The sequence below is a fragment of the Eschrichtius robustus genome, chromosome 10 (genome assembly GCF_028021215.1).
Source record: "Eschrichtius robustus isolate mEscRob2 chromosome 10, mEscRob2.pri, whole genome shotgun sequence".
NCBI classification, from domain to species: Eukaryota; Metazoa; Chordata; class Mammalia; order Artiodactyla; family Eschrichtiidae; genus Eschrichtius; species Eschrichtius robustus.
In genome coordinates this window covers 20,495,327-20,512,618 of record NC_090833.1, presented here as the reverse complement: position 1 = coordinate 20,512,618, position 17,292 = coordinate 20,495,327, and the positions used below count along the sequence as shown (strand labels likewise).

The window sequence follows — 17,292 nt, the reverse complement described above, 5'->3', positions numbered from 1 at the left end:
TGTCACTCCAAGCTGCTGTAACAGCTGCCTAACTGGGTGTCCCCAGCTGCCTGCACTTTCTCCATGAGCGCACTCACCACGCTCATTAAGACCAATTGTCTAACCTCTGTTTTTCTGCTCAGCTGAGGGCAGGGACTGTGTCTGACTTGTCGGCTGCTGTCCCCACCCCGACCCCAGGGCCTAACTCAGTACTTGGAGAATGAATGACTGCGTGTATGCATGCATGTCCCAGTCCTCCCGCCACCCCCATGTCCTGCTCACACCACCCGGGGCAGTTTCACGTAGTGCGGCTCTGCCCTTGTCATTCCCTTGCTCACAGGACGATCCCGCACCCGGCATCCATTCTGTACTATGGCTCTCATCTTTATTTCTTTTCCTGTCCTAATTCTCCCACTTGCCACCCTCTCCCCCAAGGTTTCAGAGGCCCCCTCCCCCCCCAGGTACCCGATGCCGCCCTAGCTTTCCCAGGAACACAGGCCTGACCGCACCGGCTCAGGTGCTCACACAAGCCCCGTCCAGGAGCACAGGATGGAACCGATGAGCTCTGGTCCGTGTTTGCCAGTGTCTGCCCTGTGGCAGATGGGCCTGGGTGAGGGGCCTCCAGCAGTGCTCACAGCCTGCTCCTCCTCCCTCTAGACCCCTGGGGCCCCAAACTGTTGTGTGTAAGGGTCCAAGGAAGTGGGGAGAGACCGTTGGCCGGGAGGCAGGGGTCCTCATACTGAATCAGCCTCGGATTTCTTAGGTAATTCCCTTAGCCCCTGGGACCTCAGTTTCCCTATCTCTAAGATAAGCCTAGACTAATAATAGCTCCCACTTTATCAGATGCTTCTCTGGGGCTGGGCCCTGTGAAGAACACTAACTTAGTCCTGTGAGTCTGGTGTGATATCATGGCTCTGTTCCAGGTAAGGAAACGGGGCTGGGCTCGGAGAAGTCGGGAGGCTTGGCCATTTTCTTGCACGGCTGGGAAATGACACCCCTGGAATCAAAACCAAAGTCCACCTCGGGCGGTCTGAGCAGGAACCGCCGGGCTCTCTGAGAACCCTCGGTCCTGGGTGGTTTCTCGGTGTCCCTGGGGCGGGGGCCCTCTGGGGACAGAGGCACTTCCCCTCCTGGCTTTGTTTGGCTTGGCCTCGGTTTAGGGCAGGATTTGGCAGAGGCAGGCTGACTTGCATTTCTGGTTTTGGGTCTGTTGCTGCACTTTCCCTAGGGGTGGGGGGGCGGGCTCAGCGCAGTCACTGCTGGTACAGGCCCCAGCGCCCCCCGAACCCCGAAAGGGGAAGTGCAGCCTGCTGCCCTCTCAGGGCCCAGTGCCAGGCCCCGAGGGCACCGATTGCTGCTTCCCTAGTCCATCCTTCCAGATGGAGGGGTCTGGCGGGGTGGGGAGGTGAGAGAATGTAGGGCACCAGGGAGCTGGCTGCTGAAGTTTGTTTTTCTTGAGGGAGAAGGCTCCCTGGTGGGTGGGGGACGGGCGGGGCACTGGGTTGCTCTGGGGACTGAGATCCGAAGTGGGCTTGGGAAGAAGGAGCCAGAGGCCAGGCTTTAACCCCAGCTTAGCCCTGGGTTTTTTGTTTGTTTGTTTGTTTGTTTTTAGCCTTGGGTTTATGGGCGCCTTTGGGCAAGTCCCTAGGTCACTGTCCAGGCTGGGCCCTCTGTCTTCCTGTCAGTGCAGTGGAGGGTCTCCCTGACCCCCTGGGAACAAACTAAGGTTCCCAGATGAGATTCCTGGATTGGGGCTCCTGGCATCACAATTGCCAACTTCGACTCTGGGAGTTTGACAGTTTGCTTCCAGGGGTCCATGGGAAAGATGTGTCACCGTTTGAGGTTCATGACCATTGTTTTAATCACCATGACTACCACCACCATCATCCCATTTCAGAGCTTTGGACTTTTTATAGTCTACTCTCCTGGTGTGTCACTTGGGTACATTGGTTATCCCATTTCATAGGTGGAGAGCCTGAGGCCCAGAGGGTTTAGGGACTGGCTTATCCTGGCCCCGTTGTGTGATTCTAGGTTGGCCCCTGCTCCTTTCTGGGCCTCAGCCTCCCCATCTGTGCAGCGGAGATTTGGGCTCGCTGAAGTTCCAGGGTCTGAGGCAATGAGGTCCAAGGGGTTCCTGGGTGGAGTTGTCTTCATCCTGGAGCTGCAGGCAGGATTTCCAGGGCAGGAAGTCCTCCCGGTGAGTGGGCACCTGTCTTTGGCTGTGCCTGGGAACCAGACCCTGGCCACATGGTCCTAGAGTCCTCTGAGGCTTCCCCTCCTGGCTCAGCAACTCTCTCCGCACCCCAACGCCCAGGGTGGTGGATGGGGAGGACCTTTCACTGTCATCCTCCCAGGCGGTGCTCTTACCCGCACCGGGCTTTCACATCCGCTCTGGGGCTCCCAGACGCCACTGTGACCTCTGACACGTGTGTGCAGCACCCTGCAGCTGCCCCGACCTGTGGCTGGGCCACTTATTCCCAGATGTGAGGCCTGGCTGGTCCAGGGCTTAAAAGAATTCCCAGCTGCAGGCATAGCCTTTCAGCCTCTGGCAGCTGTGCAGTGGTGCATAAGTCACTGCTCTCTGGGCTCATCTTCCTCATCCATCAAATGGACATTTGTGGTCTTTACAGTAAGACCTCTTTTTTTTTTTTAAACTTTTTTTTCTTTTTTTAAAAAATTTATTTATTTATGGCTGTGTTGGGTCTTCGTTTCTGTGCGAGGGCTTTTCTCTAGTTGTGGCAAGCGGGGGCCACTCTTCATCGCGGTGCGCGGGCCTCTCACTATCGCGGCCTCTCTTGTTGCGGAGCACGGGCTCCAGACGCGCAGGCTCAGTAGCTGTGGCTCACGGGCCCAGTTGCTCCGCGGCATGTGGGATCTTCCCAGACCAGGGCTCGAACCCGTGTCCCCTGCATTGGCGGGCAGATTCTCAACCACTGTGCCACCAGGGAAGCCCTACAGTAAGACCTCTTAACCTATGTGCTGAGGTATTTAGCCCTGAAATTTTCCACCTCTGCATGTGTGTGTGCGCGCGCGCGCGTGCGTAACTCTATAGTTCCCAGGGATGTGTGGCATCTTTCTCTTTCATTAGTTCTAGGTGCTGTGGCCTCTTCATAGACGAAACCTGGGCTCTGAGTAGTTCTAGGTCCAGCATTCCAAGTCCTGAACTGTGATGAGGGACCCAACCTAGCTAGCCCAGGCCTGACTGACTTTCCCGTGTGGCTGTGACACTGAGACACCCCTGACTTTCTCTGAGCCCCAGTCTTCCTGTGAGATAGCTGCTTTTCATACCCCATCAAGGGCACCATTTTTCCCTTTGCAAATGAAATCTGCAGGAACCCAGCAAAAACTCCAAGGGTTCTGAGGGTTGTGTGTGAGGCAGGAAATGCTTCCCTTTTTGTATGTGGAACTTCTGAGGTTCCTCCAAACACAGTTTCAAAAGCACTGGACGGATGATCCCTCAGTGAGGTTCCATGTGTCTGTGACATCTGTCTAGTCCAGGTGTGAGCAAATATTTTGAAGTTCGGGTTTTATTCCATTTTATTAGTTTCAAAAAGATCTAAACATTCAGAGCAAGTTCTTATTTGAATGACTCACTAAGGTTTTTTAAAACCTTTGGTTCAGGTAGAAGATATCCTTTGGCTGGGTCCAGGATTCTCCCACCTGGTGATTGCTCTGGCTTGGGGCTTGGTTTGATTCTGGCTCATGAAGGCAAAGGCTGTCCGGCTCCTCATTTATTCACAGAGTGACTTATTCACAGAGGGACCATGACATTTCCCTTAGAGGGCCAGTGGGAAGATTACATAAGAGGGGTTTAATCTGCCATGGCCCCTGGCATATGGTAGGAGCCAGATAATGGTAACTAACCTCTCTCTCTTCTCCCTTAAATGACCAACCATGTCTTGATGGAGCAGAAGTTTCCAGCAAGGAAATAAGGGTGGGAGCCCATATTCAGTTAAGCCAAAGGGACTGTCAGGTTTCCATGTGGCACTTGGGCTTTCACAGTGTAGGGTGTGGGGTTTGGGTCACTGCTTGATTTTGTTTCAATCTCTGTTACATTGGCTTGTGCACAGTAGCCTCTACTTGTGAGCCTTCCTCATTTTCTCTTTATTTCACAGATGTTTGAGACCGAGGCAGATGAGAAGAGGGAGATGCCCTTGGAGGAAAGGAAGGGGCCGGGTGCCAAGGACCCCTCACCCAGCAAGGACCCCTCTCGTGGCCAGGATCCTCCTCCAGGACAAGACCTTCCACCGAAAGAGGACTCCTCTTCCAGCCAGGAACCTTCTGCTGGCCCAGAATCACCATCCAGCAAAGACTCACCTTCCTGCAAAGAGTACCCTCCGGGCCAGGAACCCTTGCCAAGCAAGGACTCCTCACCGTGCCAGGAACACCCTACAGCCCCAGCCTTCTTTCCATGCCAGGACCTTCCCACTGGGCAAGAACCCTCTCCCAGCCAAGACCCTCTAATCAGAAAAGACCTCCCTGACATCCAGGACCCCCCTGCCCAGGACCTTCCGCCCCGTCAAGACCTGCCCCCCAGCCAGGACCCCCTGGCAGCTGAGCCCCTTGCTAAGGAGACCACGAGCTCTGGGGACCCACCAGCAGCCACAGGAGACTCGCCTGTGGCCTCCAGGCCAAACTTCGTGATCCCCGAGGTCCGGCTGGATAACACCTACAGTCAGAAGGCAGGGGCGGAGGGGGGCAGCTCGGGCGATGAGGAGGATGCAGAAGAGGCTGAGGAGGGCGAGGAGGGCGAGGAGGACGAGGACGAGGACACAAGTGATGACAACTATGGAGAGCGTGGTGAGGCCAAGCGCAGCAGCATGATCGAGACGGGCCAGGGTGCGGAGGGAGGCCTCTCGCTGCGCGTGCAGAACTCGCTGCGGCGCCGGACGCACAGCGAGGGCAGCCTGCTGCAGGAGGCCCGCGGGCCCTGCTTCGCCTCCGACACTACCTTGCACTGCTCAGATGGAGAGGGCACCGCGTCCACCTGGGCCATGCCTTCGCCCCGCACCCTCAAGAAGGAACTGGGCCGCAATGGTGGCTCAATGCACCACCTTTCTCTCTTCTTCACAGGACACAGGAAGGTAAGGGGGCCAAGGGTGGAGGGGGAGTGGGTACATGACAGGGTGGGGTGGAGGGAGCGTGCGTCCAGGAGCTGCAGGGAAGGAGCCTTTGCTTTGTCCCACCTCTGTTCTTCTCTCAGCCTTCCAATGAGCCTTCCACCCATTTGACAGAGGATGAAACTGAGGGTCAGAGGGACCAAGAAGGCAGAACCTGGACTTAAACCCAAGACTTTATGACTCCAGATATTCTTACAGCTCCGTTGTACTGGGGGAACCCAGAGAAAGTAGAGCAGGTGTATTTGGATCTAAAAGATCCAACATCATAACTGGAGAAATAGTTATAATTTACACTTGGTCCAGGCCTAGCCAGACTAGAAATGTATCAGCCAACAAGCATGACAGCACATATTTCCTCTGTGCTGGCATTATTCTAAGCAATTTACAGGAACTCATTAACTCTCACAACAGCCCCGTGAGGGAGATACTGTTGTGAAGAAACTGAGGCACTGGGAGGTTATCTGATTTGCACCGGGTCGCACGATTTATAAAAGTCTGAATCAGAATTAGAATGTGGCTCCAGGGCTGGAGCTCTTAACCACTGTGCTCTTTGCCTCTTGCAAATATTTATAACTAGATGAATAAGTATTTATTGATTTCCTGCTGTGTGCCAGGCCCTGTGCTCTGTGCCACAGCAGGGGCCACAGAAATGTGTGAGGCTGATCTCAGCCCGTGAGGAATGCTTTTTCTGTGTGGGGCCCGAAGGTGTCCTAACAGTGAAAAGATTGCATCATGGCCTTGAAGCCCGTTAGCCAGCTTGAGCCTGGGCTCTGTCCCTTACTAACTGTGTGGCCTTGGGTGAGTCACTCAGCTCTTCTGAGCCTTAGTGTCTTCTCTGAAAAGCAGAGATTAATAGCACTCACATCCCATGGTGGTTGAGGGTGAACCCAAAGGGTCCAGTGCCTGATGACATTCGTGCAGGCGCCAGGCGAATGCTGTGGAGGTGCTCACAGCCAGTGTGGTGCAAGGTGTTGTTATGACAACTGTTGTGAGGCCAGGCAGGTGCAGATTCAGGGAGGAGAGACCCCAAGGGCCTAGGGGCACGAGGGAAGGCTTCTGGCAAAAGATGCTCCTCAGTGTGGCCTTGAAGGTTGGGCAGGTTTAGAATAAACAAAGGGGATGAGGTAGGCATTCTGTGAAAGACCATGACCGGGACAAAACTGTCTGTAGAAGTCAATTTAGCTAGAACAAGGGATTTTTACAGTGCAGGGATGGTAGATGGGTGGCACTCATTCTGCCATTTCTGCCTCCAAACCCATGGCAGACATGACTAATGGATTCCAGCACATTTCCCCACCAAGTTGGGACACGGCCTCAGAAACCTTCTTAGCTTCTCAGCCACTAGCAATAAGGCCGCTGGGCACGTGGGAGGACACCTTCTGCTGAAAGGCGGCTGGGCTGGAAGGGCCGGTTGGGGCCCTCCAGAAAAGGCCTTTGTGTCCAGGAATTGGAACTAAATCCCTCATCTGTAAGCACTTTGATGTGCTCCAAAATCACCAGGGGAATAGGTTATTTATTTATTTATTTTTTAACATCTTTATTGCAATATAATTGCTTTACAATGGTGTGTTAGTTTCTGCTTTATAACAAAGTGAATCAGTTATACATATACATATGTCCCCATAGCTCCTCCCTCTTGAGTCTCCCTCCCACCCTCCCTATCCCACCCCTCTAGGTGGTCACAAAGCACCGAGCTGATCTCCCTGTGCTATGTGCTGCTTCCCACTAGCTAGCTATTTTACGTTTGGTAGTGTATATAAGTCCATGCCACTCTCTCACTTCGTCCCAGCTTACCCTTCCCCCTCCCCGTGTCCTCAAGTCCATTCTCTACGTCTGTGTCTTTATTCCTGTCCTGCCCCTAGGCTCTTCAGGACCATTTTTTTTTTTTTTTTTAGATTCCATATATATGTGTTAGCATATGGTATTTGTTTTTCTCTTTCTGACTTACTTCACTCTGTATGACAGACTCTAGGTCCATCCACCTCACTACAAATAACTCAGTTTCGTTTCTTTTTATGGCTGAGTAATATTCCATTGTATATACGTGCCACATCTTCTTTATCCATTCATCTGTCAGTGGACACTTAGGTTGCTTCCATGTCCTGGCTATTGTAAATAGAGCTGCAGTGAACATTGTGGTACATGACTCTTTTTGAATTATGGTTTTCTCAGGGTATATGCCCAGTAGTGGGATTGCTGGGTCATATGGTAGTTCTATTTTTAGTTTTTTAAGGAACCTCCAGACTGTTCTCCATAGTGGCTGTATCAGTTTACATTTCCACCAGCAGTGCAAGAGGGTTCCCTTTTCTCCACACCCTTTCCAGCATTTATTGTTTGTAGATTTTTTGATTATGGCCATTCTGACTGGTGTGAGGTGATACCTCATTGTGGTTTTGATTTGCATTTCTCTAATGATTAGTGATGTTGAGCATTCTTTCATGTGTTTGTTGGCAATCTGTATATCTTCTTTGGGGAATAGGTTATTAACATATAGATTTCTAAGTCCCCCTACCCCAGAATCTGGAATCAGATTTTCTGGAATCAGAATTTCCAGGGGGTGGTGCCCAGACCGTTATTTTTTATTTTTTTTTGGCCACGCTGCTAGGCTTGCAGGATCTTTTTTTTTTTTTTTTTTTTTTATAAATTTATTTATTCATTTATTTTGGCTGCGTTGGGTCTTTGTTGCTGTGCGCAGGCTGTCTCTAGTTGCAGCGAGCGGGGGCTACTCTTTGTTGCGGTGCGCAGGCTTCTCACTGTGGTGGCTTCTCTTGTTGAGGAGCAGGGGCTCTAGGCTCCTGGGCTTCAGTAGTTGCAGCACGCAGGCTCAGTAGTTGTGGCTCGTGGGCTCTAGAGCGCAGGCTCAGTAGTTATGGCGCACAGGCTTAGTTGCTCCACGGCATGTGGGATCTTCCCGGACCAGGGCTCGAACCCGTGTCCCCTGCATTGGCAGGCAGATTCTTAACCACTGCGCCACCAGGGAAGTCCCAGACCTTGCATTTTAAACAAAGCCCTCAGGGATTGGAACGTTCCGCATAGTTTGAGTATCACCATCTTAGGCCATTTCTTGAGGCAGCTTCTATAGGAAAGAGGCCAGGACTCTCCTACTGAGGTGAGGCTTCAGGCTGACTCAGGCCAGGCCTGGACACTCTCCTCTGGAGGACGGCTGAAGTCTAAGGGCTTGCCACCTACCTTGCGCCTCCCAATTTCAGTGCCCCCACCAGACCCTTCCAAGTTATGTCCCCTGCCCCCCTTGCTCCAATACAAATATTTGTAGACAGATAAATTCACATACATTCTCATGTACATTTCTAGTTCCCTAAATCCGTTGATCTCAGCTCCTATTTTGGAGCAGATACTTCCACCTGGTAGTCCAGCAGGCCTGGGCCAGCTCTCTCCTGTCTCCACTTCCTCCTTTGGGTGCCAAAGGTTCCCACTGGCATCCTCCCCGCCCCCACCCTCTTTTGGCCTGTTGCTTCCTTTCTTGGGCTTGAGTAACTAAGCTGGCAGGGACCTCAGAGGCTGCCACTAGCCCCTTGGTGGCTACCCTTCCAAGTGGCTTCTGCTTGCCAGGCCTCAAGTCCCTCATCATCGTTCATATCCTGCTCCCTCCGGACAGCCAACTTCAGTAAGAAGCTAACCCTTGTCAGGGGGAAGTGAAGTCTAGGCTGGACAGGTACCCTGGTCTCCCTCCATCCCTCACTGGCAGTGGGCCTTGGGCAAGTCCCTGCCCTTCTCTGTCCCTCAGTTTCCTCATCAGTAAAATAGGTATTATCAGTAAATAATATTGATACCTCCTTCATAGCGTTGCTGGGAAGATTAAAGAGCCTGACTCGGGTAAAGTGTTCAGATCAGTGCCTGGCACTCAGCACCTGCTAGGTGCTCCATAAATGGGAATCGTGTTGATGATGATGGTGATGAAGAGGAGGAGGGGGAGGTGGCTAGCAAGAGTAGTAACGGTTCTCCCAGCATTCACTAGGCGCCTCCAGCTCCCCGTTCTAGCCTTCACAACACTGCCGCGAGCTGGGACCAGTTGTACTCATCTTACAGTGGGGAGCCTGAGGCCTAGGGAGAAGGGTTTGTCCCAGGCCACGTGATGATGGAGCTGGACAGTGGCCTCACCCTGTCCAGTTGTCTCTGGCTCTACCCCAGACCCTGCACACCTCTTGCTGGTGAGGGGCAGGGTGTGGGGGGATGGCAGCCGGGGGAGGCGACGGGTTTTCCTGTGACTTCCATCTTCCTGGCTTGGGCCTGGCTTTCCAGGGGGCGGTCCATGGATGCCAACAGATCACAGTTTCCAGGCAAGAGGTGAAGAGGAGAGGGGTGAGGTCTTCAGGCTGTGGAGTCAGATGGGCTGCATTAATGTTTCAACTCTGTTTCCTCCCTCCTGGTCCTGAGACCTAGGCCAAGTTATGTTTTTTTCTCTGAGCTTTAGTTTTCTCTTATAAAATCGGAATGCTAAGTCTTCACGGAGTTGTCCCAGGGCTTCAAGAAGATTGCAGCCTGTTGACAGCTCTGTGCCCACAGTAGTGATCCTGTGATAGAATGAGACCCAGGAGGACCAGACAGAGCTGGTGTGGCCTCAGGCCTGTCATTGTGCTGCTGTGTGGCTAAGCTGAGACTGGCCAGAGAGCATGCTGCCTATCACAGGGGTGACAGTCCCTATGTTACTCCTCGCCTCACCTGTCATTCCTCCCTCTTGTACACTGAGTGATTTCTGCTGTGTATAGGACTGTCTGAACCAGACAGACCTGAGAGATGGTCCACTCGGCCACGATCATCTTATGGATGGGCTGCCTGAGGTCTAGAGAGGAAAAGATCCCCCAGGCTTATCCCGCGGGTCATCCCCTGAAGCTGGCCCCTTGTGCTGGGTTGAGTTGTCTCACAGTGCCCTCTGCTGCCAGACCCCCGCCTTGCCGGCTGCTCCCTGGAGGTCTGGCAGAGCAGATCCACGGGCCTGTGTCTGTCCTTTTCCTGGGAGCCGGGGGAGCTCCAAGAGTATCTGTGTCTCAGCCCACGATGCTGCCATTGAATTTCACCCCAGCCTGGCCTGGCTTGGCCCAGGATCACGGGTCATGCTTTGACAGTGAGGAGAAGAGGCCGTGGCCCCTCCCTGGCTGTGCTTCATTCTCCCCTCCTGCAGGAAACCGGCTTGGGCAGAGGCTGTCAGCCGAGGGTGCCAGCCCTGCTGCACTAAGCTTACCACCTAGGCTGCAGGTCAGACAAGAGGTGCCTTCCAGCTCCAAGACGTGATAATACCTTCTAGCCTCCTATTTTTAAAAAGCCTAAAGGACTGTTTCCTCTGTCTAAACAAATAAGTGTAGAGTTTAGCTCCAGTGTTTCTACAAGGTTCCTTGGGGTCTGTCAGGATAGTCTGGGTCAGAGAGAGCAGCCAGGCATGGCCAGGTGGCCCCAGAAGTCGGATCAGGACCAATAGGAGAAATCAGGTGAGGCCCTGCTCACAGAAGAGCCCTCAGTCATGGGTGGGCTCTGGAGCCAGACCTGAAATTCTCTGCTACTGGCCAGCTCGGAGAGCCCAGGCAAGTTACTGGACTCCTCTGGGCCTCAGTTTCCTCAGCTGTAAACTGGGGAAAATAACAGCAAATAGCTCTTAGAATTGTTGAGAAGGTTAAATTAAAGTATGATATGGCACTTTAGCACATTGCCTGGCATATAGTAAATAACAGCAATAACCACCATAGCTTATAGTTATTGAGCACTTCCAGTACCAGGCACTTTCGCATGTGTTCATTAATCCTCATAACGGCCCTATGAGGTAGGTCCAATTATTATCCTCATCTTACAAATAAAGAAACTGAGGCACAGAGAAGGGATGTAATTTGGCTAAGGTCAATTAGCTAAGTGACTGAGCTGGGATTCAAATCCAGGCAGTTAATTTTTTTATTATTATTGTTTTTTAAAGTAAATTTATTTTATCTTTGGCTGTGTTGGGTCTTCGTTGCTGCGCGTGGGCTTTCTCTAGTTGCGGCGAGCGGGGGCTTCTCTTCTTTGCGGTGCGCGGGCTTCTCATTGTGGTGATTTCTCTTGTTGCAGAGCACAGGCTCTAGGCATGCGGACTTCAGTAGCTGTGGCACACAGGCTCAGTAGTTGCGGCTTGCGGGCTCAGTTGCTCCGCGGCATGTGGGATCTTCCCGGACCGGGGCTCGAACCTGTGACCCCTGCATTGGCAGGCAGATTCTTAACCACTGATTCTAAGCCACCAGGGAAGCCCCTCAAATCCAGGCAGTTTAGCATTTAACTCTTAACCATGACTATTATTATAGTTATAATTACAATACGAATTATAATTATTCTTCCAGTCCCTGGAGGTGGCCGGGGCGCTGGGCAGGCCCCAGGGATTTCTGTCTGGAGTGAAGGGAGGGCTGAGTGGTTCTGGGTTCGCCTCTCAGCAGGGAGGGCCATGGAGCAGAGCAGGCAGTGGGGAGCAGATGGGAAGGAGAGGCCCCTTTGCGTGCTGGGCCCTGGGCAGGCCTCGCTGCAGCTCTTGGAGACAGGAGGCTTGGGAGCCACCCTGAGGCTGGAAGTCAGAACCCTGACTCTCTGTCTCAGTTTCTTCTCTTCCTGGCACACAGCACCCCTTGGTGTGTGGGTTTCGCTAGCCGCTTTGGGGGCCGACTCCCAGGGCTAGAGTTCCCTGGCCCCTCTGTCAGGCAGATTGGTGAAGGCCCGACCCTGGAGAAGATGACCCCCTCCCAGCAGTGGAAGGAAGAGCCCATTTCCCAGCAGTGCAGAGGCTGGGGGTGCCGGGCGGGGCGGGAGTGGTCCCCAGGCCCATTGTGTGGGGCCGATAAAGTGCGGAAGCTGAGGTTAAATGGGAGGAAGCCCAGTGCTGGCGGCCCTTTCCCACGGATGGGGGCTTCAGGCACGGCCCAGCCAGCCCAGCACAACTGTGACCTGCGTGCATGGGGTGACAGTGACAGCGTTCACTGGGCTGTGAATGCTGGTGGTCCCCGATTACTGAGGGCGCCCTGTGTGCCAGGTTGGGCCTTGGGGGCCCAGACTTTATCCTGGTGAATCTCTCAACAGCGGGTTAGGTGGCCGTCACCATGCCTCTGCTAGAGCTAAAGAAGCTGAAGCTGAGAGGCCAGGAAACGTCTCCAAAGTCAATGGCAGCAGGATCTATACCCAGGCCTGGCTGCAAGCTGTAGATCCGGAATCCCACACCACAGACGGGCGTGTGCCTGTGTGTGCACGTACACACGTGTTTACAACCTCGGTAGGGCAGCGTTCTCAGGAAAGAGGCAGCATTTCCCCTGAGTCTTTCATTGAAGGCATTCAAAATGTGCCCCATCCCCTGCATTTAACTAGCAGCATCCTCTGGCGGAGAAACACAGGCCCTGAATTCAGACACACCTAGATTCCAGCTGTCACTTAAAGGCTGTCACTTAAATCCTTGGACAGGTGACTTAACTTCTCTGAGGTTCTGTTTACTTTATGGACTTACTCTGAAGATTAATGAGATAGTGTCTGGATAATGCCCATTCTGAGGTCTGGCCTGTAGCATGAGCTCCATGAATGAAGCTGTAATTCATCCATCCATCCATCCGCGGGTGGTTGCACCACTGAGGCTGGTAGCTCCCCCTGCTGGCTATATCTGGATTAAGGCCACTTTTCTTGCCAGAATTGAGAACACTGTATTTAAAGGTTTAGCCCATCTTCTTTATTTTACAAATGAGGAAACTGAGGCCCAGGGTATGGCTCATGAGGAGTCCGAGCTGCGATTCACATCTGGGGGCCTTCTGTCTTATCTTAGGACATAGTGTCCAAGCCCAGCCTACCCTTAGCTCTACCTCCTCCAATATCTCAGAGCATTTCCTGTGCTCCCGCTCTGGAGTGGCACTGTGGGGGCCCTGGTTTCCCCTGGAGGAGGCTGGGCACGCACAGGCAGGGCGACAGAGGGCGGCCCCAGTAGAGCTGGTGGGAGCCTGGAGTGGTCTGGAGGAGGCGAGGAGTAGCAGACTGGGAGGAGGTAGAGACTGGGCAGAAGAGGAGAGAGCGTTCCAGGAAGGGGGCACAGCACAGGCAAGGGCAAGCAGGTGGGGGTGGGCTCAATGGAGCCCCGGGGAAGAAAGGTGCAGGCCTTGGATCAAGCAGTGAGGCCTTCAAGACACATCATCCCCAGCCTGCTTTCCCTCTCTCTTGATTCATTCATTCATTTAACAAGTATTTCTTGAGCTCCTAATGTATACCAGGCCCAGTCAAGGTGACCTAGACAGAGGTGAAGGCAGACAGAGGCCCTGCTCTTGGGAACTCACAGTCCAGTAGAGGAGACAGATTTGGAAGAAGCCATGTTGGTTATAGTGGGGAACTCACAAGGGGTGAAGGGGGCACACCCTTGGTCTAGGGGTCAAGGAGGGCTTCCCAGGTGAGGAGGCATTTAAGCAGCTTACCCGAGGTCAGGTCTTTCCTGAGGCTGGGTCTTAGGAGGAGAGGGAGAGTCATAAAAGCATCCCCCATGGAAGGAATAGCACGTGCAAAGCCCGAGGTGAGGGGACCGGGCTGTGAAGACATTCCTTCTGGCTAGAGGGCAGCTTGAAGAGGTTGCTGGAGTAGGGGTCGGGCCAGAGAGATAACCAAAGGAGTTGTAACTGAGGTTGTTATGGAGCTTTCTGACCAGCTCCTAAGATGGTAGACCCTGCATGTCATGTCAGGGAGTTTGGACATTATCCCGAGGGTACTCGGGAGCCATGGAAAGCTTTAAGGCAAGAGAGGTGCTCTCCTGTGTGATAATTTACTTAACACACTGCTGACCAATCCCAGGTCTCTTTAAAACCTCAGAATCCTGAGTTGGTTAGTCATTATGATCTCCATTTTGAAATTAAAAGCACTAGAGGCTCAGAGAGGGACAGCAATTGGCTAAGTCACACAGTAGAACCTTCACTGAAGCTTCCTCTCTGGCCTGCCCTACCGCCATGAATGCTGTGTTTCTGGCTTCTCCCGCACAAGCCGTGTATCAGGAGGAGGCTCCTTTGGGTGGAGGCTCTGCTAAGCCAGCCGCACTCCATGAACAGATTGCTCGCTGTAGCGGGGTCTTCCTCCCTCCCCTGTTCTTCAAGGGGTGGGAGCATGGAGGTGGGGGTGGTTTGTAGGAGCTGCTGGGTCCCTGAGCCTCTCTTTGCTCAGGCAGCCGCCCCTGCGTACCCAGACTGCAACGTGTCTGTGTTTTCTCTGCAGATGAGTGGGGCTGACACAGCTGGGGACGATGATGACGCCTCCCGGAAGAGAAAGAGCAAAAACCTGTACGTTGGAAAGATCCCTGGTCCTCACCCTAGTGATGGGGGGGGGCTCCCTGCCCCCCACTTCGTCCTTGCCCTCTGGCTTATTCCCCATGCCCAGTGGCCTAGGGGTAGAGGCGGAGAGAAGGGGCTGAACCCAGTCCTGCCCCAGACAGACACCCGTGAACAACGGGATCTTGGGACTTAGCAGTGGCCCCAGGGTAAGGTCACCAGGGTCCTGAGCACCCACCACTGCCCTCAGCACCCACTCAGAGTGAGGCAAGGTGCTGATTTAGTATCTGGAAGCCACAGGGAACGAAGCAGAAGCAACCAACCAGGTTGCCCTGGCCCTGTCCAGCTGCTAAGCCAAGCAGCGGCCAAGTGACCACGACAAGTTCTTTGCTCCCTCTGAGAAGGGGCTGACCAGACTGGTCATGGGATTCCCCTTTCTCCTCTCGAGCTCTTGAATGCTAGCGGTCTTGGGGATTGCCAGAAGGGGGTGCTGCTGGCTCAGAGAGCAGATCCGGTACCTTTCTGGCCACGCTCCTCTCCCCCCTACCCCGCTCCCGCGACTATTTATACTTTCGATTCGATTCGGAGGTTTGTTAGAGGCGCTCATTCATTAACAGAGAGTGAGTGGTTTCTTCTCGGGTCTCTTTGTACCTCGGGCCCTGGAGACTGTGGGGGGCAGGGATGGGAGGAGGCAGTGAGGCACCTGGTGGCCCACAGAGGGAACCCCTCCCCCTCCAGGTCCTGTAGTGCCCACCATTATGCACCAGTTGGGCCCGGGGGTGTGGAGAACAGGAGTCCTTCCCGGATGCCTCCTGCAACCTTCTTCCCTGACCTCGACCTTGGCTGGGGTCCACTCCCTAGAAACTCTTTCCCCAGCTTCCCCTGCCCTCTCCAGTTTCCTGCAGCAACTGTAGGCTTCTCTCACTCTGCAGCCAGGAGCAGTCACACTTTGTAGGGAAGGTAAAATGCACAAACAAAAATAATTCTTTGCACCAACCATCCGGTCCAGGCAGCATCAGAGCTGCCGTGGGTGGTGCTCCCAGGGGTGGAGCAGTGGAGGGCAGCAGAGGGTGGGCATCCAGGGTGCTGGAGCTGCCCTGTTCCACCAACTCTAGCCTTCTTTCAAAGCGGGCGCTGCCTTTTGACCGCCTGAAGTTCACATTCTTAAAAGCTTAGTCAAGGACTCTTAGAATCTGGGACGATAATAAAAATAACTCATGTTTATTGTGCTAGGCACTATTCTGTGTGCATTACATATATTATCTAATTTAACCTTTACCATAATTTTTATTTTACATTTCTTTTTTCTTATTTACTCTATTTTGCAAGTGAGTAAACTGAGGCAGAAAGAGGTTAAGTTACTACTTGTCCAAGGTCACAAAGCAAGGAAGTGGTAGAGTTGAGATCTGAAACCTGGCATGTTGGCTCTAAAAGTATATATAAATATATGTATATTTTAAAATTTATGTATTTATTTATTCAGAGCCTGTTATTATTAATTAATTAATTAATTAATTAATTAATTTTTTGGGCCTTGCCGCGCTGCTTATGGGATCTTAGTTCCCTGACCAGGGATCTAACCCGGGCCCCCTGCAGTGGAAGCACGGAGTCCTAACCACTGGACCACCAGGGAACTCCCATGGAACCTGTTATTTTTAAGCTTGGTGCAGAACACCCTGAAGGAAGTCCACAGCACCCCAGCTAAGTAGCCTTTGAGCCTCTAGTGACAGGAGTCCATTCCCCAGAGGGCACTCATTCCATCTTTTCATGGCTCTGATTGGAGGAAAGTGTTCCTTTAGCTTCCTCTTGTGGGTCCCTGTTCTGCTCTCTGGGCCCACGTGGGGACACATGAGGCACCTCTGAGCTCTGCCATCCTTTCTCGAGTTGCCCGTGTGGCAACCAGGGACTTCTGAGGACCTCTCCAGCTGTGCCCTGCAGCTGTGAGTCTGCCCAGCTGTGCATCTGGGAGGAAAGGCTTGGCTGGGCAGGGGCTTCAGCCTCCTCCAGCCACAGAGAAACACAGTGGTCTCTGAGCCAGCAAGGAGCCCAGGTGGATGGTGGCAGCCTGCAGGTTGGACCTCAGGCAAGCTTCCCCTGCTCCCTGGGAGCGGGCCAGGAGCCGGGGCTCTGAGACAGAGCACTGTGCCCCAGGAAGCCAGGCTCTCTCACTCCTAGCCACGCCAGGGCTCTCTGAGGGCCTTGGTCCTTACCAGTCCAGTCCCTGGACTCCTTGGCCTTATCTCATTGGCTTGGAATCTGCTAGAGCAGGATCCCAATCTCTAATCAGCTGTCCCAGACCCTCAGGACAAGTATGGATTAAGCCTGAGCGCTTTTGCCCCAGGCACTGTGCTAAAGCTTTCTGTGCATTTTCTCCTTGCCTCAAAACAACCCCAGCAGATGGTAGGTACTATTATCATCTGTGTTTAACAGATGAGAAAACTTGACATTCAGAGAGGTCAGGTAACCTGACAAAGGGCACACAGTTGGTAACTGCTGGAGCTGGGATTTGAACCCAAGACTGTCTTGCTGCCGCACTGTAGCTTTTAACCTCCACCCTGGACCACTTTCCTTTATTAAACAGGGTGTCCCATAGGTCTTAGTGCCCTTTGAAGCTTGAATAACTTCAGAGGTATGCTCCCAATTTATAAAACACATTTGAGAGTTCAACTATTCAAATTTCTTTTACACTTATTTAGCTTTGTGATTTTGATAACACATTTTTAATCTTACGCATTTAATTTTTCGTTAAGTCAGCATTTTTCATCTGTAATCAGAAGGGCAGAGATCAAAAATAAAACAAAAAATTTATTACTCAAATGTCATAAGACTAAATATGCATGAAAAAATTAATTCATTTCAAATCATGTTTTTGAGAGTTTATAGGATTTGTACTTTTGAAGTTATTCAGGCTTAAAACTACTGAAACTTTGTGGGACATTCTGCATATT

At 52.7% G+C, this 17,292-nt stretch overlaps 1 protein-coding gene across 4 annotated transcripts in view; it reads left to right on the top strand.

Moving 5' to 3' along the window:
* Window positions 1-17,292, top strand: part of RGS3 (regulator of G protein signaling 3) — a 129,374-nt gene that overhangs the window by 107,834 nt on the left and 4,248 nt on the right. For all 4 annotated transcript variants that reach the window (XM_068553060.1, XM_068553063.1, XM_068553062.1 and 1 more), the window contains 2 exons: window positions 4,095-5,063; window positions 14,292-14,356. In XM_068553060.1, the coding sequence (XP_068409161.1) occupies window positions 4,095-5,063; window positions 14,292-14,356 (1,034 nt within the window). The remainder of the gene's footprint in view (window positions 1-4,094; window positions 5,064-14,291; window positions 14,357-17,292) is intronic.